The 27,421-nt window shown below is 46.2% G+C and overlaps 1 protein-coding gene across 1 annotated transcript in view; it reads left to right on the plus strand.

The window, feature by feature from the left end:
- Nucleotides 1-27,421, plus strand: part of PLA2R1 (phospholipase A2 receptor 1) — a 193,552-nt gene that overhangs the window by 30,889 nt on the left and 135,242 nt on the right. Inside the window, exons 7-9 of the mRNA XM_077447604.1 lie at nt 10,048-10,236; nt 14,370-14,545; nt 16,565-16,669. Of these exons, the coding sequence (XP_077303730.1) occupies nt 10,048-10,236; nt 14,370-14,545; nt 16,565-16,669 (470 nt within the window). The remainder of the gene's footprint in view (nt 1-10,047; nt 10,237-14,369; nt 14,546-16,564; nt 16,670-27,421) is intronic.

Raw genomic sequence — 27,421 nt, forward strand, 5'->3', positions numbered from 1 at the left:
AAAAAAAAAAAAAAAGTTTGTAATTTTCCCGCAACTTGTGGCAAAATATAAAATATTCCATGGACTCAACATGCCTCTCAGCAAATAGCTTGGGGTGTCTACTTTCTAAAATGGGGTCATTTGTGGGGGTTTTGTGCCATCTTGGCATTTTATGGCCTTCAAAACTGTAATAGGTAGTGAGAAGTGAACTCAAAAATTTACGCCCTTAGAAAGCCTGAAGGCGGTGCTTGGTTTTCGGGGCCCCGTACGCGGCTAGGCTCCCAAAAAGTCCCACATATGTGGTATCCCCGTACTCAGGAGAAGCAGCAGAATTTATTTTGGGGTGTCATTTCACATATGCCCATGGCATGCATGAGCAATATATCATTTAGTGACAACTTTGTTAAAAAAAAAAAAAAAAAAAAAAAGTTTGTAATTTTCCCGCAACTTGTGGCAAAATATAAAATATTCCATGAACTCAACATGCCTCTCAGCAAATAGCTTGGGGTGTCTACTTTCTAAAATGGGGTCATTTGTGGGGGTTTTGTGCCATCTTGGCATTTTATGGCCTTCAAAACTGTAATAGGTAGTGAGAAGTGAACTCAAAAATTTACGCCCTTAGAAAGCCTGAAGGCGGTGCTTGGTTTTCGGGGCCCCGTACGCGGCTAGGCTCCCAAAAAGTCCCACATATGTGGTATCCCCGTACTCAGGAGAAGCAGCAGAATTTATTTTGGGGTGTCATTTCACATACGCCCATAGCATGTGTGAGCAATATATCATTTAGTGACAACTTTGTGTAAAAAAAAAAAAAAATTTTTTTTTTTGTCATTATTCAATCGCTTGAGGCAAAAAAATAAAATATTCAATGGGCTCAACATGCCTCTTATCAATTTCCTTAGGGGGTCTACTTTCCAAAATGGGGTCATTTGGGGGGGTTTTGTACTGCCCTGCCATTTTAGCACCTCAAGAAATGAGATAGGCAGTCGTAAACTAAAAGCTGCGTAAATTCCAGAAAACGTACCTTAGTTTGTAGATGTGACAACTTTTGCGCAAACCAATAAATATACAATTATTGACTTTTTTTTTACCAAAGACATGTGGCTGAATACATTTTGGCCTAAATGTATGACTAAAATTGAGTTGAGTGGATTTTTCTAATAACAAAAAGTAGAAAATATCATTTTTTTTCAAAATTTGCGGTCTTTTTACGTTTATATCGCAAAAAATAAAAATCGCAGAGGCAATCAAATACCATCAAAAGAAAGCTCTATTTGTGGGAAGAAAAGGACGCAAATTTTGTTTGGGTACAACATTGCATGACCGCGCAATTACCAGTTAAAGCAGCGCAGTGCCAAAGTGTAAAAAGACCTCTGGTCATTTACCAGCAAAATGGTCCGGTCTGAAAGTGGTTAAAGAGGGATTTCACTGTGGAAAAAAATATTAAAAGCCAACAGCTACAAATACTGCAGCTGCTGACTTTTAATAAATGGACACTTACCTGTCCCTGGGTCCAGCGATGTCGGCAGCCGAGGCCGATCGATCGCTCGGCTCTCGGCTGCTGCTGCCACCATTTTAGGTGAGGGAATCAGGAAGTGAAGCGCTGCGGCTTCACTTCCCGGTTCGTTACTGCGCATGCGCGAGTCGGGCAGCGCAATAGGAATTGTCCGCGCTGTCTCTGGGACCCGTGTGTGTCCCAGCAGACAGCGCGCAGGGACAGGAAGAGGCATAGACTCCCGTGGGAGTCTATGCCCGGAAGTGGGTGTAAATACCTGTCTTTGACAGGTATCTGCACCCCCCTCCCCCCTGAAAGGTGCCAATTGTGACACCGGAGGGGGGGAGGGTTCCGATCAGCGGAAGTTCCACTTTAGGGTGGAATCCCGCTTTAAGGACAAGCCTGGGAAGCTAAAGGACACTTCTAGAAGGGTTTCTCTGAATATTTATCTCCTTCTCTAACCTACATCACTGACATTTAGTGATTGGGTGGGGTGAAATAAATATTCATGACTCATAATATTGTTTCTTCTTGCTCTATCTACTGGAGCACACGCCCCAGCTAGAGGCAGAATCTTTTCTGCTTTTGCATTACCAAAGATTTGTATGGGAAGGGTAGCAAAAGAAAGAGAAGCAAACAAAAGCATGTTGACACTGGCCCATACTCTCTGTTTGGTCTTCTTATCTCACATAAACTGTAAAACTGAAGTCTGGGCAGTTTTTTTCCCATGCAGTGGGGCTGTGCTAACATTGCAACTGCTCTTTTTTGTCTAGGGGAGCAGAGATATACTTATCCAATCCTCTGATCCTTTTAGCACAAGACCAGTCCCCGTGGGTACTGACCCCCACCCCTGCGGTCTAGCAGTCTTGTGCACTGGACTGTTCCTGACATCATCACGCCCATAGACCTACTCTGGACGTGAAGACATCAGAAGCAGTCCACTGCTGGAACACAGGGGAACAACTATTTCCTGCTGGGATACTTACCCAATCCTCTGATCCTTTTAGCACAAGACCAGTCCCTGTGGGTCCTGACCCCCCACCCCTGCGGCCTAGCAGTCTTGTGCGCTGGACTGTTCCTGACGTCATCACACCCATAGACCTGCTCTGGACGTGAAGACATCAGAAACAGTCCACTGCTGGATCACGGGGGAACAACTATTTCCTGCTGGGATACTTACCCAATCCTCTGATCCTTTTAGCACAAGATCAGTCCCTGCGATCTAGCAGTCTTGTGCGTTGGACTGTTCCTCATGTCATCATGCCCATAGACCTGCTCTCCAGGGCTATTGTTTTGTTTCAAATGGCGCTTTGACATATCGCCTTAGACCCAATCTGTTCAGGAAATATGGGCACTTGCTAACTTGGCACTAGGGATGAGCTTCGAGTTCGAGTCGAACTCATGTTCTACTCAAACATTGCCTGTTCGCCTGTTCAGCGAACAGTGAACAATTTGGGCTGTTCGCAGCAAATTCGAAAAACCGGAACACCCTATACAAGTCTATGGGAGAAATCTAAAGTGCTCATTTTAAAGGGTAATATGCAGGTTACTGTCCTAAAAAGTGTTTGGGGACACGGGTCCTGCCCCAGGGGACATGGATCAATGCAAAAAAAAGTTTTAAAAACAGCCGTTTTTTCAGGAGCAGTGATTTTAATAATGATTAAAGTCAAACAATAAAAGTGTAATATTCCTTTAAATTTCGTAGCTGGGGGGTATCTATAGTATGCCTGTGAAGGGGCGCATGTTTCTGGTGCTTAGAACTGTCCCTGCACAAAGTGTCATTTGTGCAGGAAAAAAAGTCTTTTAAAATCACTTGCGGCTAAATTGTCGGCTCCCCGTAATACAGAGAACACTCAATGAGTTTTCATTTATTGATTATAAAAAAAAAAAAAAAAAAAAGCGTGGGGGTTCCCCTAAATTCAATTACCAGGCCCTTCAGGTCTGACATGGATATTAAGGGGAACCCTGTGTCAAATTTTAAAAAAAAATTGACGTGGGGGTCCCCCTAAATATCCATACCAGACCCTTCAGGTCTGATATGGATATTAAGGGGAACCCCGCATCAAATTTAAAAAAAAATTGACGTGGGGGTCCCCCTAAAAATCCATACCAGACCCTTTATCCGAGCACGCAACCTGGCAGGCCGCAGGAAAAGAGGGGGGGACGAGAGAGCGCCCCCCCTCCCTCCTGAACCGTACCAGGCCACATACCCTCAACATTGGGAGGATGCTTTGGGGGTCTGTGACCCCTCAAAGCACCTTGTCCCCATGTTGATGAGGACAAGGGCCTCATCCTCACAACCCTGGCCGGTGGTTGTGAGGGTCTGCGGGCGGGGGGCTTATCAGAATCTGGAATCCCCCTTTAACAAGGGGACCCCCAGATCCCGGCCCCCCCCTGTTTGAAATGGTAAGGGGGTACAAAAGTACCCCTACCATTTCACAAAGAAAGTGTCAAAATGGTTAAATAAGACAAACACACTTTTTTTTTAAATTCCTTTATTAAAAATAAAAAAAATAAAAAAAAAGATTCCAGCGGTGCTAATCCACTCTTGCTATCCAGCGACGGATCTCCGGGGTCCAGCGATGGATGATCATATCCAGCGACGGGGGATCTCTCAGTCCAGCGCTGTCCATACATCCTTCTTCTGTCTCCACTGTGGGATCCCAGGCCGGATTAACATAGGGGCTATTGGAGCTGCAGCTCCTGGCCCCTAACCTTCAGATAGGCCCATTAACTGCTTTCCGACTGCCGGCTGTGGCGGGAGGGCGTCATATGACGGCTTCCCATTTAAACAGGGAATGCGCGCGATCGTGCGCGCGCATCCCTGTTCCTTTGGTGGCGGCATGTCACGGAGACACCGCTCGCCACCGAGGGGGTAGAACAGCCATTGGGTTTGGCTGTTTACCACATGATCATGGCCGATCACAGATGGTTAAACCCCCACTGTGCATGGCGCGTTCGCGAGCGCTCTGGGCGTTGGTGGCGGCATGTTCCCGGGAAAACTGCTCGTCACTGGCGCTGATAAACAGCCATTGGCCAGCTGTTTACCCACGTGATCGGCTGTGATTGTTTCACAGCCGATCACTAAATGTAAACAAACCGCGGTAACGGGATGTTACCGGGTTCTCCTCCTCACACACTGATCGTGTGTGAGGAGGAGATTGCGGTAACATCTCGTTACCGCTTACAGTGTACACCAACCACACTGATTGCCCCCCCCCAATAAAGAGGACCTGTCAACACCCATCATAGTACCTGTCACTCACAGTCCATCAGAGTACCCGAGTACCTGTCACTCACAGTCCATCAGAGTACCCGAGTACCTGTCACAGCCCATCAGAGTACTAGAGTACCTGTCACAGCCCATCAGAGTACCCGTCACAGTCCATCTGAGTACCCGAGTACTGTCACAGTCCATCTGAGTACCCGAGTACCTGTCACAGTCCATCCGAGTACCTGTCACAGCCCATCAGAGTACCCGAGTACCTGTCACAGCCCATCAGAGTACTCGAGTACCTGTCACAGCCCATCAGAGTACCCGAGTACCTGTCACAGCCCATCAGAGTACCTGTCACAGTCCGTCTGAGTACCCGAGTACTGTCACAGTCCATCTGAGTACCCGAGTACCTGTCACAGTCCATCTGAGTACCCGAGTACCTGTCACAGCCCATCAGACTACCCGAGTACCTGTCACAGCCCATCAGACTACCCAAGTACCTGTCACAGCCCATCAGAGTATCCGAGTACCTGTCACATTCCATCTGAGTACCTATCAAAGTCCATATAAGTACCTGAATACCTGTCACAGTTCATCTGAGTACCTGAGTACCTGTCAGTCCATCTGAGTACCTGATTGCGGTAACATCTCGTTACCGCTTACAGTGTACACCAACCACACTGATTGCCCCCCCCCCCAATAAAGAGGACCTGTCAACACCCATCATAGTACCTGTCACTCACAGTCCATCAGAGTACCCGAGTACCTGTCACAGTCCATCCGAGTATCTGTCACAGCCCATCAGAGGTACTCGAGTACCTGTCACAGCCCATCAGAGTACTCGAGTACCTGTCACAGCCCATCAGAGTACCCGAGTACCTGTCACCAGACCATCAGAGTACTTGAGTACCTGACACCAGGCCATCGGCGTACTCAAGTACCTGCCACCAGCCCATCAGAGTACCCGAGTACCTAACCGCAGCCCATCAGAGTACCCGAGTACCTATTTGCAGCCCATGCCTCATAAAATATATACATTGGGGTGTTTGCTTTCCAAAATGGGGTCATTTTGTGGGTAATTCCATTGTCCTGGTGTTCCTGGACCTTCAAAAGTGTGATGGGTAGGAATGAAATGAGATGTGTAATTTATGCTCGTAGAACGCCTGAAGGTACTACTTCAATGTTCGGCCTCTCTATGTGACCAGGCTGTGTAAAAGTCCTACACATGTGCGATCTCCATACTCGGGAAGAGTAGCAGAATGTGTTTTGGGGTGTAATTTTTGCTATATACATCCTATGTGTTAGAAATATCTTATAAATTGACAACTTTGTATAAAACAAAATGCGTTTTCATTTTTTTTCCACATTTTCCAAAAACTTCTGTAAAAAAATGAACCGTTCAAAAGACGCATTATGCCTCATAGATTATACGTTGGGGTGTTAGCTTTCAAAAATGGGGTCATTTTGTGGGCAATTCCATTGTCCTGGTGCTCCAGGGCCTTCAAAATTGTAATAGGTGGTTGTGAAATGAGATGTGTCACTTTTGCTCGTAGAACGCCTGAAGGTGCTACTTCAATGTTGGTCCTCTGTATGTGGCCAAGCTGTGTAAGTCTCACACATGTGGTATCGCCATACTCGGGAAGAGTAGCAGAATGTATTTTGTGGTGTAATTTGTTGTATGCATATGCTGTGTGTGAGAAATAACCTGATAATATGACAATTTTGTAAAAAAAATCTTAATTTTGCAAAGAATTTTGGGAAAAAATTACAACTTAAAAAAACTCACCATGCTATTTACTTAATACGTTGGAATGTCTACTTTCTAAAAAGGGGTCATTTGGGGCTATTTGTATTTTCCTGACTTGTTAGTGTCTCAAGAAATGAGATACACCTGATGTACTGAAGGCCTGATCAGATGTGGTCAATTTTCAGTGATTGTCACCATAGTTTGTAGACTCTATAACTTTCACAAAGACCAAATAATATACACTAATTTGGGTTATTTTTACCAAAGATATGTAGCAGTATACATTTTGGCCAAAATTTATGAAGAAAATTTACTAATTAGCAAAATTTTATGACAGAAACAAAGAAAAATATGTTTTTTTTTATTTATAGCACACAAAATAAAAAAACCAACTAGTCATTAAATATTACTAAAAGAAAGCTCTCTTTGTGTGGAAAAAAGACGCAAGTTTCATATGGGCACAGTGTTGCATGCCTGAGTAATTGTCATTCAAACTGTGAGAGCGCTGAAAGCTGAAAATTGGTCTGGTCAGGAAGGGGGTGTAAGTGCCCTGTATTGAGGTGGTTAAAAAAAAATAAAAAATTTTACTTTGAGGGTCGTGGCTCAGCGACCAGGGGTCACATAGAGCTCAAATTTAGGGGGTATGTAGCTTAAGGTCTACCCCACTACTGATCATACGGGGATCCTTGTGCAGCCTGTCAGAAGCTACATACAGAGTGGCCAGTTAAATACAAGCTGGCACACCCTGTTTGCAGCAGACTGAGGGGATGAGCTCACAGAGCCTCTCTCTCACTTCTTGTCAGAGGCCACAAGCTCAATGGACAGCTTGGAGCCTGCAGAGTATGACAGACAGCACCGTCTGTCAAATTTGCTCGCAGTAGCAGCATAGTCCAACAATGTAAAACTGCCAGTCAGCAATGTAAAAAAGAAAGGAGGTAGCAGTAGCACCTCGTGAACGTCTGCTGCTATACCACTCGCTGAAAAGCAATATACTACAAATCACTTTTCAAAAGGCAGTAAGCATTACTGCAAATGTGAAATAAACTTAAAACACATCATCCATTTCACACTCACCACCAACCAGGTCACTCCCCAGCCACTTCCCATGTTAGCCACCTTCCTTCAATTTATTTCACAGGTGACCATTTCCCTACAGACCCTACTCCAAAAGATATCACTCCCAGTTACTCCCCCACCCGCTGATTGATATCCCTCCATGACCACCTCACACCCCCCCCCCCCCCCCTGCTGACAGACCTTTCTCCCCAGCCTGTCCCCACACACCCTCTCACCTGTGGATAGGGGAATCACTCCCACAGTGTTATTGTGTTATGCCAGTGGGGAGCCTTCCCTACCCACACAATACAATGATCAGTGTTGCTAACTATAGCTGGCAGCACTGACTGTCTTGGAAAAAACCTGACAGGCTGGTTGTGCTCAAGTCAATTAATAGATTGCTTGTGTACAACCAGCTAGCCCATACATAGATCGACTATAGCTGGTCTCTGCTTAATTGGCTTAATTTCAATCAATGTATGGCCCGCTTAACCACTACACAGTCCCTAAACATCCTTCCACAAACCTTTACATTTTTCCTTTCCAGATTCTTACATCCTCCTCACCTGTATATAGTGCCCTCTGTCATACCCTCCACACTCCTATCCTATACATAGTGCTCACTGTCATACCCCCCACACTCCTATCCTATACATAGTGTCCACTGTCATACCCTCCACACTCCTATCCTATACATAGTGCCCACTGTCATACCCTCCACACTCCTATCCTATACATAGTGCTCACTGTCATACCCCCCACACTCCTATCCTATACATAGTGCCCACTGTCATACCCTCCACACTTCTCTCCTATACACAGTGCCCACTATCATACCCTCCATACTCCTCTCCTATACATACTGCCAGCTGTCGTACACTTCTCTCCTGTACATAGTGCCTGCTGTCATACCCTCCACATTCCTCTCCTGTACATACTGCTCACTGTCATACCCTCCACACTTCTCTCCTGTACATACTGGCCAAAGTCATACCCTCCACCTCCACACTTCTCTCCTATACATAGTGCCCACTGCCATACCCTCCACACTCTTCTCCTGTACATACTGCCCACTGTCATACCCTCCACACTCCTCTCCTGTACACGCTGCCTACGGTCATACCCTCCACACTCCTCTCCTGTACATACTGCCAACTATCTTTCTCTCCACACTCCTCTCCTGTACATACCACCCTCATAATACCTTCCACACTCCTCTCCTGTACATACTGCTCCTATCATACCCTCCACACTCCTCTCCTGTACATAGTGCCCACTGTTATACCTTCCACATTCCTCTCCTTCACCTGCACATACTTCCCACTCTTATATCATCCATACTCCTCCCCTATGCCTCTTACATACAAAAAAAGTTCTTTAAAATCATATTGAATACCCTCAATGTTACCAACTCTAGAATGGGCACACATTTGATCCATCTTCACCCGGTCTTCCTTCCGGGTTCTGTGCTTTCAGTCACTTGCCTTGGCTGGGCTGTGTTGCTGTCACTTCCACGCATGCTCATTTGCATCCTCTCTCTCTCTCTAATCCCCCCTCTATCTCTCATCCTCCCTCCCTTACCCCTCACCCCTCTCTCATCCACTTTCTCTCTTTCTCATTCTCCCTCTCTCTATTTTATTAAATTTTCTGTAACAAAAAAAGTTTGCATTTTTAATTATTATTTTTTTAAATAAAAACTCCCACCATAATTCTCAGCACCAGGCCCATAATGTTCTTAATCCAGCAATGGTTTCCTGCTGTACTCGATGGCTCCCCTCATCAGCCCTTATGTCATTACTGTCTCCTCTAGTAATTTAGGGGTCGGAGGCAAGACCCACAGTATGTGGAATGGGGGTGGGTAGGACACAGACTCTTCTAGAAGTGTCAGATTCTGAGGACTGTTCCAGGGACTGTAGTGCTTCAAGACGGCAGTTCAGACTCAAAGCATTTGAGCATACGGAAGTATTCAGAGTTGAGAGTGCAAAGAGTTTGTATACACTTTTTAACTTCAGTCATTTTTTCATCTTTCCATCTATTAAGTCTCCTGCTCATGTTGTATTAACTTTGGATAGTAAAACATTTTTTTTCTGCCAGTAAATACCTAATACGCCCCACTTCCTGTTTCTTGTCTGGTTATTAGCCTAGGCTTATGACATCATGCACAGCTCTCTCACTCTGGTGAGAGTTTGCCAGGAAGAGAGGGGGGGGGGGGGGTGAGTCATAAGAGGGTCAATCAGAGCTGCAGAGCTGGAGGTATGCCTCTGTGTGTCTGTGTAAATCCAGGAAGTGAACAGGCAGCAGCTTCAGCTGCCCACAGTTAAAATGGTTGCAGCTAGACTCAGTGGAGGGAGATTTCTGCAGCATATTTGGCAATTACAGAATCACAGTATATATAAAATAATATGCAAAGTGGTTGGAGGGAAGCTTCAGAATGGCAAATATGTTTTTATTACAAATTATGTGAGCAGACTGCAGTTCCTCTTTAAGTGACAGTCACTTCATGATTTTAGATTGTGATATTATTTTAATAAATGCCTTTTATCTTCTTTATAAAAGAAAACTGGAAATATTACCCAACGGTGTGTGAAGATAATTGGCTACCCTACAACCGCTATTGCTACAAGCTGCAGAAAGAGAAGCTGAACTGGTCCCAGGCATCTGCTGCCTGTGCCACCAATGGAGGGGAAATAATGAAAGTCACGTCACTGGCACACACAGAGTTTCTGCTGCATCTTCTCCAACATGGTAAACAGATATGTACTTGGAAATAAGAATATCTTTTTCATGTTACATTTTTACCTTAAAGTGATACTAAACACACCCTGTTTAATTTACATTGTCCCTTCTATTTCCATATGTAGATGATGGCACTGTATTTTAATTCAAAGACCATCCAAGTACCTTTTTCCTAATCGATATGCAGCTGTCACATGATCCAGATCTTTCCCAGTCTGACTGCAGGGAAACATAAGCAGGAGGAGCTTCTATTCCTTTGCTGCTGGTCACATGTTAAAAAAAAAAAAACTTTGGGATACAGAGTGAAAATAAATAATTAATATTAATAAACTGTTTTAAATTGCCATAAAATATATATTTGAAATCAAATCTTCAATATGTTTTGGCAATAACATGGTGTGAGCGGATTTCTGCCAGTCACAGGCTGTGTCACGCCCCTCCAGTCTGTGTCTTAGAATAAGAGGAAGGCGAGGCCTCCATTAATCTACATGTAATATCCCACCCCCATTGTGTTTAGTTGGTTAGTGGGGGTGTAGGAGGAGGTGGGAGGGAGTGGGCGGTCATTTACCAGAGTGTATACGCCCACATGTGTGACTCTATAGTCACATGGGCTGCTCAGATGTGATAGGGAGGAAAAGCTCAGCATAAAGAACTCACTGAAAACTGAGCATGTGCCGAGTTTCCACCACAGCTGCAAAATCCCTAGCTGCACTGGGAATATAAACAGAAGGTGGAGCTAGAGGGCAGCAGGATCAACCAGGTTTTTGTAGAATACAGAAAATGTATCTAATAGTGACTGAGTGAGTATGAGCAGCAAGTAATACAGCATTTATTGATAGTTTTTTTTTATGATGTGGGTTTAGTGACACTTTAAAGCTAAATAAAAAACGCAAAATATGCAGTTGTAATAGCTGCCAAAGGATTTGTATTTCTGTCCATTCAGCCTGGAGATTTACATTGAGATCTGTTAGACAGGCTAGTGATATAACTTTTTCTGCTGCAGTTTAGCAATAAAGTTAGATCACCATGTACACACTCCCACTGCATCCTAAATTGGGCTGTGTGCATCTATAGACACACATAGTGCCAGCAAGCCATGCCCCTGCTCCCTCCTCACAGGAGTTTAACTGGCAGAAGCTTGAGCCTATGGCCCCACTGCCCCCAGTTTTTACTGTAAAAGCAGGAAGTGGGGGAGTTGTGCTGGAGCCAGAGATCGCTCTGGAGTGGTGAAATGGACCCAGGTACGTCTTTATGGATGGGGAGGTAGGACACTTAGTGGGGCATTTGTTATTGTAATGCACAGAATGCATTTGGGTAAAACAAACCTTTACATTTTAGAACTGCTTTAACCGCTTCCCGACCGGCTCATGCCGATATACCATAGCAAAATGGTACAGCTGGGCAAAAACATATGGGTACGTTTTTCCCCTTTAAGAGCCGCCAGAGGCGCGCGCACGCCCACAGCATGGCAGGGGACCTGATGCGCGTGGCCAGCGGGTGCAATCACTGCCGGCCATGAGCAAACAGGGGCACAAGAGCCAGCACAGGGATTTGTGTGTAAACACACAGATCTCTGTTCTGTCAGGGGAGAGAAGACATGTTGTTTGTTCCTACTTAGTAGGAACAGCGATATGTCTCCTCCCCAATCAGTCCTATCCCGATACAGTTAGAATACATCCAGGGAACACACATTTAACCCCTTGATCGCCCCCTAGTGTTAACCCCTTCCCTACCAGTGACATTTACACAGTAATCAGTGCATTTTTATAGCTCTGATCGCTGTATAAATATCAATTGCCCCAAAAATGTGTCAAAAGTGTCCGATCTGTATGCCGCAATGTCACAGATCACCGCCATTACTAGTAAAAAAAAATTATAATAATAAAAATGGCATAAATCTTTCCCATAGTTTGTAGACGCTATAAATTTTGCACAAACCAATCAATATACGCTTATTGCGATTTTTTTTTACCAAAAATATGTAGAAGAATATATATTGGCCAAAACTGATGAATAAATTTGTTTTTTTAAAAACATTTTTGGGGCTATTTACTATAGCAAAAAGTAAAAAATATATATATTTTTTTCAAAATTGTCGCTCTTTTTATGTTTATAGCGTAAAAAATAAAAACCGCAGAGGTGATCAAATACCACCAAAAGAAAGCTCTATGGAAAAAAGGACGCAATTGTGTTTGGGTACAGCATTGCATGACCGTGCAACTGTCAGTTAAAGTGACGCAGTGACGAATTGTAAAAAGTGCTCTGGTCAGGAAGGGTGAAAATCTTCTGGGGCTGAAGTGGTTAAAGCAGAACTGAATCCAATCAATTTTCTTGTTCAATATTTTTATTGGAGAAATTGAACAGTGTGCAGTCCTCACTCAATCAGTGCATTGTTATACACTCTAACAGTAACAGTATAATGCAAGTTCAAACAAGTATGGCCATTCAAATACTCAGCAACATTAACTTTAAAGTGTTACTAAACCCACAACCATAAAATCAATCTGTATATGCAGTAAAGCATGCTTGTTGTTATACTCACTGCGCAACCTAAGAGGTTAAAAATTTTTGTGTAAAAAGGCTGTTTTATTCTGTCTTCTTTGATCCTTCCTTTCCTTTACTGTTCCAAATCCATCTGCTGATAGTATAGAGCGGGGATATGCAATTAGCGGACCTCCAGCTCTTGCTGAACTTCAAGTCCCACGAGGCATAGCAAGACTCTGACAGCCACAAGTATGACATCTAGAGGTAGAGGCATGATGGGACTTGGGTAGTTTTGCAACAGCTGGAGGTCCGCTAATTGCATATCCCTGGTATAGAGCCTTGGAGGCACTCTGCATATTCTCTTATAGCACCCTCTACCATAGGTAGGTGGTAGCATAGGATTTTATGCTAGGGAAATTGTCAGTACAGGCAAATTTAGGAAGGCCTATGCTTTGAGCTAGGCCTGTCTGTTTTGATCTGGGGGCAGGGAGTGGGTGTAACCCCCTGTGCTCTAGTTCTGAGATGCCTCCCCTGCTTCCAGGGAGAATGTTCTGGAAGAAGGGCTGGGCCTAGGACTGGAGTGGCTGGCAGCTCATGTGGGAACCCTGACCAATCCCCAACTGGAATTGGCAGGGGGTGGGCCTCCTATATAGGCTGAGGTGACAGGCCACTGGGGGGAGTTGTCGACTGGGAGAAGTGGAGAATGGAGTACTAGACAGCAGCAGGAGGGCACCACCATCTGGGGGGGGGTGTGCCGATTGCTGTCCCCTGTTCCTCGGATGCTGCTGCCGCCATCTTTGGGACTCAGGAAATGAAGCCTTGCAGCTTCGCTTCCCGGTTCCCTACTGCGCATGCACGAGTCACACAATCTAAATGGTCCGTGCTGTCTCTGGGACCCGTATGTGTCCCAACAGACAGTGTGCCGGGATGGGAAGAGGCATAGACTCCCTTGGGAGTCTATGCCCGAAAGTGGGTGCAAATACCTGTCTTAGACAGGTATCTGAACCCCCCCCCCCCCTGAAAGGTGCCGAATGTGACACCGGAGGGGGGGAGGGTTCCGAAAAGTGGAGGTTCAATTTTTGTGTGAACCTCTGCTTTAACTGCTTCCCAAAACAAGGCATGATAAGTTGCCTGGCAGTCATGCACTTAGAACAAGTATGCATAGCCCCCAAACCGTCCATGATTTCGAGGGACTGTCCCTGATTCAAAATAATGCCCCTCAGTTCTTCTTTCCTCCTCATTTATCCCTCATTTTGGTCTAATCTATATAGTTGTATATGAAATGCACTTTCTATCTATCAAAAACTATTTCACAGTGCTAAACCTTTCATCCAACTATAAAGGAATAGTAGTGGTAAAAAACACTTGTGGGTTTAACTAATATCTTTTTTTTTTATAATTCTCCTTTAAGTGGGTGTGGCGGGGGGTGTGTCCTTTGCCTACATACTTTTGCTTATAGGTGTCCCTCGTTCCCATCTCAAAAAGTTGAGAGGTGTGAATATGTAGGCCAGGAGGTGAGTCAATGAAGCTAGAAATGGCCAGGCAGGTAGCCATGGAAGCTTCCATATTTCTCTCATTGCAGGTTTACTTTGAAAAAAGAATGTTGTTTTTTTAATGTCACCATGTACACGGTGTAATCACTCTGTGTACTATTGCAGAGAAAGTGACCGAGGCCTGGATAGGAATGACCAGCAAACATAAGGACCCTGTTATCTTTCAATGGTCGGACGGCTCAGCGGTGACCTTCACTAGTTGGCAGAGGCAGGAACCCAACATCAGCCAAGAGGACAGTGACCTGTGTGTGTCCACACAAACATCTGGAAGAGACTCTCTGGTTTGTTTGCTTTCCAACATTCCTTATAGATGAAAAAAGTCAAGTCCGGGCAGTACAACACAGACAGTGTCCTTCTAATACTGTACAATGCAACTGCACTAACTTTTCTACTACACGGCCTATAACTAAGGGACATATTTATTTTTATTATTATACTATTATATAGCGCCAACTGTTTGTGCAGAGCTTTAAAATGTTAGGGCAGACAGTACAGTTACAACACAATTCAATACAGGGGGAATCGGAGGGCCCCGCTCGTTAGAGCTTACAATTGGAGCTTACAATTAGAGCTTACAATCTAAGAGGAAAGGTCAAGGGATACAAAAGGTAATAACTGTGGGGGATGAGCTGATGGAGAAAGTGGAAATACAGGTTGTTAGGTGGAGATGGGATAGGCTTCTCTGAAGAGAAAGATTTTCAGGGATCACCTAAAAATGGACAAAGTAATAGATAGCCAGATTTGTAATAAAACCTGAAAATTTTTATTTAAAAATGTAATTAGTATGTTCATGAAGGGGGGGAAGGAGGACCCAGGGAAGGCTAAATATAAGCAGGTTAACCAGCCATAGTACATATACTGCAGCAGGTCGGCTCTATTGCGCAAAACTACCTACCTGTACCTCATTTCCTGCAATATCCAGCACAGGCGCTCATGCTCTGATTGGCCAGAGGGGGAGCCAATCAGCGGGGATGGCGCATCCGCCGGCCACCCGTGATCGTTCCCCGGAGAGGTAGAATGCCGGTCTGCTGATGTAAACAAGGCAGATCGCCGTTCTGACAGAGATTAACTTAGTGATCTTGTGTTCTTTCTAAGCATCTCTGTGTTCATCTAGTGAGTCCATCCCCCCACACAGTTAGAAAGCACCCCCTAGGAACACACTTAACCCTTTGATCGCCTCTGGTGTTAACCCCTTCCCTGCCAGTGTCATTAGTACAGTAACAGTGCATATTTTTAGCAATGATTACAGTAATGATGTCACTGGTTCCAAAAAAAGTGTCAGTTAGGTGTCCGATTTGTCGCAGTTCCGCTAAAAATCGCTGATCGCCGCCATTACTAGTAAGAAAAAAAAAAATATATATATATATATATATATATATATATATATATATATATATATATATATATATATAAATATATACCATATTTTATAGACACAATAACTTTTGCGCAAACCACAATATACACTAATGATGCGTACACACGACCAGTTTTTCCGTCAGAATAAACTCTGATGGTCTTTCTGACGGAGTTCCGCTGAAACAGACTTGCCTACACACGATCACACCAAAGTCCGTTCTTTTAGAACGCGATGGCGTATGACGGGACTAGAAAAAGGAAGTTCAATAGCCAGTAGCCAGTAGCTGCCCTTGCATCATTTTTGGTCCATCAGAATTGTACACAGACGAACGGTTTTGCCGATAGGAATTGATTCCGTCTGAAAGATTTAAAACGTGTTAAAAAGAAGTCCGCTGAAGGCCACACCACACATCATAGGAATATCCGTTGAAATGATTCTGACCTTTTCTGCTGGAAAGTCCAGTCCTGTGTACGCGGCATTAGTGGGCAGAATACATATTGGCCTAAGCTGATGAAATTTGATTTAAATTTTTTTTTTTATATAGGTTTTATAGCAGGAAGTAAGAAATATTGTTTTTTTTGTTTCTAGAGCAAAAAATTAAAACTGCAACAGTGATCAAATACTTCCAAAATAAATTCCTCTATTTGTGGGGGGAAAAAAATACATCAATTTTGTTAGGGTTCAGCGCCGCACGGCCGCGCAATTGTCAGTTAAATTTACAGTTAAAGTGCTGTAATCACAAAAAATGGCCTGGTCATTAAGGGGGGTAAACCTTCCAGGGCTGAAGTGCTTAAAGTGTTCAAAAAGCAAGACATTGATTTTATCCTTATTTTTCTTTTTTTTATATTGTGTACACTGTACAATAATTATGTTCACGTGTAATATGTGTATTTAGCAGTAACATGAGAGTCTTAACATAGTTTCTTTGGTTGTGGTCTAGGATGGAAACTGGAAAGTAAAACCTTGCCATGTAGAACTTTTCTCCATCTGTAAGAAGCCTGGACTAAATGTTACCGCAGATGTTGCTGAAGAGACCTGCGAAGAGGTACCTTAACATGCACTAGAAATAGGCAAAAGCTTTGTGATTTGTTACCACCAGGGCTTTTTTTCAGCGGAAATGCTGGGAAAAGCAAGGGGTGCTGGGGCATGCTGGAGTGTCTATTGATTCTTTCTGTTGAAGAATCTATTGTCACTGGAGGGATCTATTGTTGCTGGTGGAGGATCTATTGTTGCTGGGCGGTCAATGGTTGCTAAGAAGGATCTTCTGTTGAGGGAGGTGTCTACTGTTACTGGCTGCTGTAGGTTCCATTGATGCTGGCTGCTGGGAGATCTATTGTTACTGCGGGTATATTGTTGTCGGGGGATGGGTGTATAATATTGCTTGGACTGATCTATTGTTGCTGGGGGAGTTTGACTGTTGCTGACTGCAGGGGATCTATTTTACTGCTTTTCTTGTCATCATTAACACATTCTATTCAAATTACTTAGCACCACTTGGTTCTGAATTCTCTAAAAGGGGAGGTACTGGGAGGTGGTTATGTGGTGGAACCAAGGGAAGGTGATTGGAGGTGGGTAGGCGGTGGAAACAATGGGATCTCAGAAGACTGAAGTACCTGTTCTCTGAGAAAGCGCAGACTTCCCTTGTTAGCACAGACTGCAGATAATGAACACAGTGCATGACAAAGGATTTCCAGAGAGCACTATGGGTTAGCTAAAGACAGAGCACAGCAGAAGTTGCCTGCCTTTAAGCTAGTTCTGTCTCACTGACACCTAAGATGGAAACTTAAGCCGGCCTTACATGGATCAAAATCCATCTGGTTTAGCAGGGACCGGATTCATTTTTATCCATGCGTGGCCACTGCAGTTGAACACTAGTTGATCTGGCGATCGTGTTAAGTTTAGTCGCTATGTCAGATAAAGGCCGGCAAAAAGCAGGCAATGGGCTGCAGCACTGATCTGCATATTCTGACAGCAGGGACAGCAGTGTCTCCCCACTGTCAGAATACCATAGCACAACGGGGAGGATTCCCCCATGCAACTCGAATGGTTTATGCTAACCTGGCAGCAGCGCCGGATCTGATCCTGGGCTCCCCGATCGCACAGGAGAGCCCAGGGAGGCCTATGAAAGGAATCCAGCTGCTAAGTAAATGCTAGGATGGCTTTTACATTACAGGAAATCACTGGCTGAAAAAAAAAAGATACAGGCATGATTCCTGTAGCTGCAGGCATCATCCCGTTATAACTAAAGGTACGGGGGGTGTGGTCTCGGCATGGAGGAGTAGAGCCGCACTTTCTTAGGGCTCCCGGGCTGTGGCTCCTTGACGGCTCTCCGCAGCAGCCTTACTCCACATTCCAGCATCCTCGCAGTGCCCAGGTGACGGGAGGCACGGGGGCACAGCCCGCAAACCTTGGCAGCCGGAATGGAGAGATTCCTGGTCCCCCTTTAGCCTCCGGCCTCAACGCCGGACCCAGCCAAGATGGCGCTGGCATCAGACAGGAGGACGGAGCCCGGATCGCCGGCGGGGAAAGGTGAGCGATCCGGACTCAGTAATGACATGCCACCGTTCTCCCCGCCTAGTGATCTCTCCCCCTGCTTCCCCGGCTCACTGCCTATGAATACCGCTGGGAAGCCCAGAGGGAGAACGCTGCGGCTCTGTACAGTGGGGACCACATGGCTCCCTGGCCTCCCAGCACTCCATATCTGGTACAACGCCACCCCCTATACAGCAGCAGCAGGACATACTGTCCCCACCGGGGCTGCCCCCACAAGAATCCTTGCACTGCAATGAGCATGCATTATGGGCACTCTTACAAAAGTTACCCACTAAGGATGATTTAGATTCTGTGGTGTCCAGAATTGAGGGGGCATTGCGTGGAGAGATAGCGTAATATAAGAATACGCGGTTTACCAGAAGCGACCAGACAGATTGACCTAAAGGCGACCGTGACGGCCATATTTAACAATTGCCTGGAGCGTCCGCCTGAGACACCAGTGGCAACCGACAGAGTCCATAGAACATTGGGTCCCAGGGGTCCCACTGCAGATAGGCCCAGAGATGTCCTTTGTTGTTTACACAACTACACTGTCAAAGAGGACATCCTCCAAAAGGCCTGGCGCAGGGGTAATATAGACTTTGATGGCGCTCAACTTAACCTACTGCCAGATGTATCCTGGAGGACCCTTCAGATGCGATGCTGCATGAAACCCCTACTAGAGAGGTTCAACGAATGGGGGATCACCTACAAGTGGGGGCATCCTTTTCACCTGATTGCACGTAAAGATGGCAGATCATATACCCTCCGGCACCCTGCAGATGTTCCCGACTTCCTCAGGTCCCTTGGAATACCCGCTCTGCAGCTGCCCAACTGGCTGGCGTTTGTTCTACCTACTGGAAACGATAACCCACCAGCAAACACCGCAGCCAGACCCCAGAGGTCCCGGCGCAACCGACGTGCTCAACGTAGAAGACCGCAAGCTCCCCAGGACAATGAGCCTTGAGTCTCTTTTGTCTTTCCAACCCCCCCCCCCCCCCCTTTTTTTTTCTTTTTTTTTTTCTTCTCTTTTTTCTTTTTTTGTAGCCCTTAAGGGTAGGTCTCCCAGGTGAGAGACTTCCTAAATAGTACCGCTCCCGGCGGACTTCTTGGTTCGACCCATCTCCGGATGGTCGAGAGGTACAGTGTAATTGATTGGAACTTGCAGCCCTCCTGGGCCAACACCCTTACTATTACACATTGACTAATGCTTGTCCTGTTTACCGGTAACGGCGGCCGGAGAGAGAGCCCCCCCACAGCAGGCCGCAGGCTCTGTGGGATGAAGACTCATAAGTCCCTAGAGTAGGGCAGGTATACCCAAGGTTTTTCTCCCCCCCCCCCTTTTTTTTTTTTTCTTGTGTTTGGTTTTATTTATTGTTTTCTATGTCCCTTGATTAATATTAGTACTGCTTCTAGTAGGATAGGATGAGTCATCCCATCTACCATTGCTAGTTGACCCACAGGCTATCTTTGCAGTTAATAATCGGCCCTTCAGGCCTGGTTGTTATGGACCTCCCTGGGCATAATGGCCTCATATGCCCCTGAACTGGGAAAGGACAGGCAGAGGCCGTGTGGTACTTTCCAATGTACTTCCCTGGAGGAGTGTCTCAGGGGGAGCCAGAATCAACCGGCCATGCCGATTTGGCCTGGAGACAGTGGCCGATTTAGACTGGCTTGGGCCTGCTCTCCTAAAGCGTAAACGCTAGGGCATCCTGGCCATGATGGAGCCCATGCCTGGCAACCGGCTGGTGGGGGGAGGTCCCTGGTGCCAGGGTGCCCGGGGGATCCATCTTCCCGCTGGCGTGCAGTTCTGGTACTGTAAAGATACAAGAGAGTGTAGACTGTAAAATTCTTATTTAATGCACAGGTGGTTAAAAACACTCACATTAAGTGGTACATTAACAGGCAATGTAAAGATTCCAAACCGGAGGGAGACCCTCGATGTGTCATCTGTATCCCTTGCGCTGGGGGAGTCCTGTCGGCGTGTGTCCGCTCCTGGGGGCTGTATTAGATGTGCAGAGCCGGCCGATGTAGAGCAGTGAGCGTTAGTCCGAGGCGTGGCCACTGTCTGAGCCCTGTCTCAATATGGTACAGAGAGGAGGGTCCATCTATAAATGGCTGTTTTTTTTTTTTTTTTGTCTTTCGCTCAGGAGTTAGGGGACAAAGAGGTTAGCTTTCAAACCTCAATGCCCCGCCCTGGGTCCCGGGGGTTTAGCCCATCTGGGGCATGGGGCTGGCAATGGGATGGCGGCTCGCTCGTGCTGGGCTTTGGCCCGGGAGGGTGGGCAGTCTTTCCTTCGGTCAGACCCAATATTAGAGCAATGTGATGAGGGGAACAGTGTGGAATATTGCTGATATTTAAGGAACAGTGTTTACATAGTTTTTTTTTTATATTTTTTTGTTTTTTTAAGTTTCTTCCTGGTGCTGTTTTTATACTGCATATCTGAATGTACTACAGCAGTTGCTGACCAGACCATTACTAGTGGAGAGTAGCTGGGGAGGTATCACGCCCGGGGGCCCCGCCCTCTGAAGTGCCCTACCGCTTCCCCCACTAGGCTCTAGCTGCCAAATTCGGCAGTGGTCCTCTGGAGATTTAGTCTTCTCTTCACTCTTTCTCCTTGTTCTCTATTTCTCTCTATCCTTTGTCCTTGTCCCCCCTCAGTGTCTCTCTTCTCTTTGTGGCTTCGGCTCCCCTACACTAGCCAGCCACCCCCCCCTCCCTTCCCTGGTACACTAACTACCGTACTAGCTTCTGGCGGGGTTCGGCAGTCTGTCCCTGATCTGTTGGAGATGTCTCTGAAAATAGTATCTTGGAATGTGAAGGGTCTGAATGTCCCAGAGAAGCGAACCAGTTGTCTCACTGATCTATGGAGACAAAGACCACAAGTGGTATTCTTGCAAGAGACCCATTTCTGGGCTGACAAGATCACTAAATTTAACAATAAGCGTTTCCCAATAGTGTACCACAGTGCATCGTCTTCCTCAAAATCAAAGGGGATGAGTATTCTCCTAGCCAACAACCTGCCCTGGCAGCTAACGGACCTCCACGCTGACCTTGAAGGCAGATACCCTTTTATCAAAGGTACGATTCAGTCACAGACATTTACCTTCGCAAACCTGTATCTGCCGAACGTTGATCAGTTGCCAATACTGGAATCATGCCTGACCGCCCTGGCTTCCTTCACAGAGGGAACACTAGTGCTCGGAGGTGATCTTAATTTTACCGTTGATCCCTGTAAGGACTTATCGGCTGGTTCTTCTGCCCTGTCCCTGAGATCCAGGAACCGAATCAGAGAACTGCTACACTCTTATCGACTAGTTGACATTTGGCAGATTCTTCACCCGCTAGAGAGGGATTACACCTTCTTTTCGCCAGTTCATGGCTTATACTCCAGGATAGACCTCTTTTTGGTCTCCCACGCCACAATCCCACTTGTTTCTGAAGCGTGGATCGGCCATATTGCGCTCTCAGACCATGCTCCGATCTCCATAACCATGGCCATGCAGCGCATGACACACAAATCAGCTACATGGCGACTTAATGAAGCCCTCATTCAAGATCCTGAGGTTAGAGCAGACATAGCACGGGAAATTGGACTCTTCTTTGAGAGTAACGGGGACTCTGTACCTAACCCACTGACTACTTGATCTGCACATAAGTGTTACATAAGAGGTATACTCATTAAACATGGCCACAGACTAAAAGTCGCCAGAGAGAAAACACTGTCCGAGTTGCTGACAAAACTTCATGACTGCGAAAAGCGCCATAAATCTCTCCCAGACAGAGCTCTGGAGGTAGAAGTAACTTCCCTCTGAGAGCAAATCAAAGAACATTCTTTATTTCATTCAAAGAATAATCTTTTGAAGGTACGCAGAATTTTTTACGAATATGGAGATAAATGCAGCAGAACGTTATCGAATGCAATACGCAATCTTTCCTACATCCCCGCCTTAGCTACCGCCACAGGGGCTACAACCCATGATTCGGCAGAAATGGCTGAGTCCTTCCGGGTTTTCTATGAAGCCCTCTATTATCTACATTCCAGCCCCTCAGGTGGTCGGCCCCGGGATAGCTTAGAGGCCATAGAAACATATCTAGCAGCGGTGGACCTGCCCTCTCTTAATGAGGAGGAGGCTGAATTGCTTCCACAGCCTATAACCAAACATGAACTCACAAACGCACTGGCTGGAACTCCAAGGGGGAAGGCACCCGACCCTGGCGGCTTCACAAATTCGTATTACAGAACATTTCAAGCTCAACTGACATCACACTTTGTAACTGCCTTCAATGCAATTTTAGAAAATCATGCCATACCCCCTGACATGCTGCAAGCCAGCATCACGGTTATCCCTAAGCCAGAAAAGGGCCCGCTTCTCTGCGCAAGTTACTGGCCCATATCCTTATTGAATTGCGACTTGAAATTATTCACAAAAATATTAGCCGAACGGATAGGCTCTGTCCTTCAACGCATAATCCCTCTAGATCAGGTCGGATTCCTCCGAAACAGAGAGGCGCGAGACAACACCATAAGGACGATTCATGTAGTGGCAAGGGCCAAGCATCTTAACGACCCGCTCATCCTGTTGTCTACGGATGCAGAGAAGGCGTTTCACAGGGTGAGTTGGACTTTCCTGCTTGCTAACCTGTGACGCCTCGGAATCCCAGCCTCCATCCTGTCCTGGATATCGGCCATATATTCCTCCCCTTCCGCATCAGTCAGAGTAAATGGGGTGGCACCCGACCCCTTTAAGATAAGTAACGGCACGAGACAGGGGTGCCCTCTTTCCCCACTCCTGTTCATAATCTCCCTAGAACCCCTACTACAACGCATCAGGCTTAACCCGGATATTAGTGGACTTGAATCAAGCACATACCACCATAAAATTGCCACATATGCAGACGAACTGCTGTTTTATGTCTCAAAACCACATACCTCACTCCCAATCCTATTGTCGGCAATACGCCAATATGGGATGCTCTCAGATTTTAAAATTAACTTCCAAAAATCAGAGGCGCTGAATGTCTCCTTAACTCCTAGCTCTCGAGCTTCCCTTAGCGAAAACTTTCCCTTCCGTTGGGCGCCTCAAGCCATCAAGTACTTAGGTACTAGGATCCCCTCTGACTTGCACCTTATTTACCGACTCAATTTTCAACCACTTCTATATGCTTTTTCCTCAGACTTTGACAGATGGAAGGGCCTGGCAGTCTCATGGTTTGGAAAGTGCAACGTCTTAAAGATGAACGTCATGCCAAGATTGCTCTTCCTCTTACAAGCGCTACCAGTAAAGATTCCGCAGAACTTCTTCCGTAGGCTGCGCTCAATCTTTATTAAATATGTCTGGCACAGCAAACCCTCGTGACTCAAAAGCTCGCTCTTGCACCGCTCAAAACTCAGGGCAGGGACCGGCCTCCCCGACCCAGCTTTGTATTACACAGCAGTCCACATGAACAGAGTAGTGGACTTGTGCAGGCATGCACCATACAAATTATGGGTCGGACTGGAAAAGGAGTCAGTGCTGCCCCCTCTTGGAGGCTTACCATGGAGCAGAGCTGGGTCTGCCAGATTTGCCCTTTCCCACCAGTTAATAGAGCCCACTTTACAAGAGCTTCACAGATACTTTAGAATGGCAGACACACCCAGTTTTCCCTCCCCGATGACGCCTATAATTGGACACCCAGACTTCTCACCGGTTCTCTCTGATAAATCTCTCTGGCTACACCCGGAGCGGGGATTGGTCAGGGCATCCTCTTTCTGCAGTCCCTCGGAATGGAGAGATCCTTCCAGCACATATCCTAGCTTTACCTCCTCTGGTCTGGGAAGGTGGAAGATCTTACAACTTTCACATTTTCTCAGATCCCTTCCGGATATTGAGGGTTTTCCGCAGACAACTTACACCCTTTGAAGATATATGCCTGGGAGAGGAGCCAATACGGACATCCCTCTCTTGCTCTTATAATTAGTGATGGCCGAACGGTTCGCCCGGCGGTCGTTTCGCGGCGAATTTCCGACTTTCGCCGTCCGCGGGTTCGAACGCCTTTTTCCGTCGTTCGCCCCGGCGGACTTACGTGTTTAATGTATACAAGAACTTTAACCTTTCGTGACACGTTTATCATGTGTTACAGGACAACCAATTGAGACATGACAGCTCATGGACACTTGGACATTCCCCCTAACCTATAAATACACCCGATCCGGTGGCCATTTTACATTCTTTCTTCTGTCACTGTAGGGAAAGGATCCTGTGTGGAGTAGGGACAGAGAAAACGCTAGCTATTTGGTACACAAAAGTTCTTTTCAGGACTGGTATAGGTGTTAGGTCAGCAGCCTGAGTTTCTTTTGTCAGTTTAGATAAAGGGACAGAGCGCTGTATGCTGCTATTTTAGGGACAGCTCAGCCAGATTAGTCTTTCTTCATCATCATCATCATCATCATCATTAGCTGTTACTATCAGGTCCACAAAAGAGCTGTTCCAGCTAATCGTTCCAGCCTACTCTTTTTTGCCAATTTGTATAGGGACAGGCAGGAAGCAGTGTGTCAGGCAGTGAGGATAATTTTAAAGACTTGCTGTTACTATTAGTTCCACAAAGGTTCTTTTCAGGACTGGTATCAGTGGTACAGTAATAGGCTTGTACACGTATAATATTCTTTCTTCCAAATATAGAAAGAATATTATACTTGACTGCTGCCCTTCTGCTGCAGTCTGCTAATCATTCACAACTCACTTGTTCCACAAAAGTTCTTATAAGGACTGGTAACTTGGTCTGTCTAGGGTGCTACGGTACATAGGCTTGGGTGCGGTACAGTCTGCTGTTCTGTAAGGACCGCTATCGGTCCACAATAGATAGGGTTGCCGTGCACTACTGCTGACCGCTGCCCTATACTGCAGCAGTCCTTCAGCGGTATAGGGACTGACGCACAGTCTGCTAAACACTAATACACAACCTGCTTGGTCCACAAAAGTTCTTATAAGGACTGGTAACTTGGTATAGGGTGCTACGGTACATAGGCCTGAGTGCGTTACAGTCTGCTGTTCTGTAAGGACCGCTATCGGTCCACAATACATAGGGTTGACGTGCACTACTGCTGACCGCTGCCCTATACTGCAGCAGTCCTTCAGCGGTATAGGGACTGACGCACAGTCTGCTAAACACTAACACACAACCTGCTTGGTCCACAAAAGTTCTTATAAGGACTGGTAACTTGGTATAGGGTGCTACGGTACATAGGCCTGAGTGCGTTACAGTCTGCTGTTCTGTAAGGACCGCTATCGGTCCACAATACATAGGGTTGCCGTGCACTACTGCTGACCGCTGCCCTATACTGCAGCAGTCCTTCATTGGTATAGGGACTGACGTACAGTCTGCTAATCACTAACACACAACCTGCTTGGTCCACAAAAGTTCTTATAAGGACTGGTAACTTGGTATAGGGTGCTACGGTACATAGGCCTGAGTGCGTTACAGTCTGCTGTTCTGTAAGGACCGCTATCGGTCCACAATACATAGGGTTGCCGTGCACTACTGCTGACCGCTGCCCTATACTGCAGCAGTCCTTCATTGGTATAGGGACTGACGTACAGTCTGCTAATCACTAACACACAACCTGCTTGGTCCACAAAAGTTCTTATAAGGACTGGTAACTTGGTATAGGGTGCTACGGTACATAGGCCTGAGTGCGTTACAGTCTGCTGTTCTGTAAGGACCGCTATCGGTCCACAATACATAGGGTTGCCGTGCACTACTGCTGACCGCTGCCCTATACTGCAGCAGTCCTTCAGCGGTATAGGGACTGACGCACAGTCTGCTAAACACTAACACACAACCTGCTTGGTCCACAAAAGTTCTTATAAGGACTGGTAACTTGGTATAGGGTGCTACGGTACATAGGCCTGAGTGCAGTACAGTCTGCTGTTCTGTAAGGACCGCTATCGGTCCACAATACATAGGGTTGCCGTGCACTACTGCTGACCGCTGCCCTATACTGCAGCAGTCCTTCATTGGTATAGGGACTGACGTACAGTCTGCTAATCACTAACACACAACCTGCTTGGTCCACAAAAGTTCTTATAAGGACTGGTAACTTGGTATAGGGTGCTACGGTACATAGGCCTGAGTGCGTTACAGTCTGCTGTTCTGTAAGGACCGCTATCGGTCCACAATACATAGGGTTGCCGTGCACTACTGCTGACCGCTGCCCTATACTGCAGCAGTCCTTCAGCGGTATAGGGACTGACGCACAGTCTGCTAAACACTAACACACAACCTGCTTGGTCCACAAAAGTTCTTATAAGGACTGGTAACTTGGTATAGGGTGCTACGGTACATAGGCCTGAGTGCAGTACAGTCTGCTGTTCTGTAAGGACCGCTATCGGTCCACAATACATAGGGTTGCCGTGCACTACTGCTGACCGCTGCCCTATACTGCAGCAGTCCTTCATTGGTATAGGGACTGACGTACAGTCTGCTAATCACTAACACACAACCTGCTTGGTCCACAAAAGTTCTTATAAGGACTGGTAACTTGGTATAGGGTGCTACGGTACATAGGCCTGAGTGCGTTACAGTCTGCTGTTCTGTAAGGACCGCTATCGGTCCACAATACATAGGGTTGCCGTGCACTACTGCTGACCGCTGCCCTATACTGCAGCAGTCCTTCATTGGTATAGGGACTGACGTACAGTCTGCTAATCACTAACACACAACCTGCTTGGTCCACAAAAGTTTTTATAAGGACTGGTAACTTGGTATAGGGTGCTACGGTACATAGGCCTGAGTGCAGTACAGTCTGCTGTTCTGTAAGGACCGCTATCGGTCCACAATACATAGGGTTGACGTGCACTACTGCTGACCGCTGCCCTATACTGCAGCAGTCCTTCATTGGTATAGGGACTGACGTACAGTCTGCTAATCACTAACACACAACCTGCTTGGTCCACAAAAGTTCTTATAAGGACTGGTAACTTGGTATAGGGTGCTACGGTACATAGGCCTGAGTGCAGTACAGTCTGCTGTTCTGTAAGGACCGCTATCGGTCCACAATACATAGGGTTGCCGTGCACTACTGCTGACCGCTGCCCTATACTGCAGCAGTCCTTCATTGGTATAGGGACTGACGTACAGTCTGCTAATCACTAACACACAACCTGCTTGGTCCACAAAAGTTTTTATAAGGACTGGTAACTTGGTATAGGGTGCTACGGTACATAGGCCTGAGTGCAGTACAGTCTGCTGTTCTGTAAGGACCGCTATCGGTCCACAATACAT

The sequence above is a fragment of the Lithobates pipiens genome, unplaced genomic scaffold (genome assembly GCF_037356315.1).
Source record: "Lithobates pipiens isolate NorthernLeopardFrog02 unplaced genomic scaffold, aLitPip1_a1.2 Scaffold_22, whole genome shotgun sequence".
Classification (NCBI taxonomy): domain Eukaryota; kingdom Metazoa; phylum Chordata; class Amphibia; order Anura; family Ranidae; genus Lithobates; species Lithobates pipiens.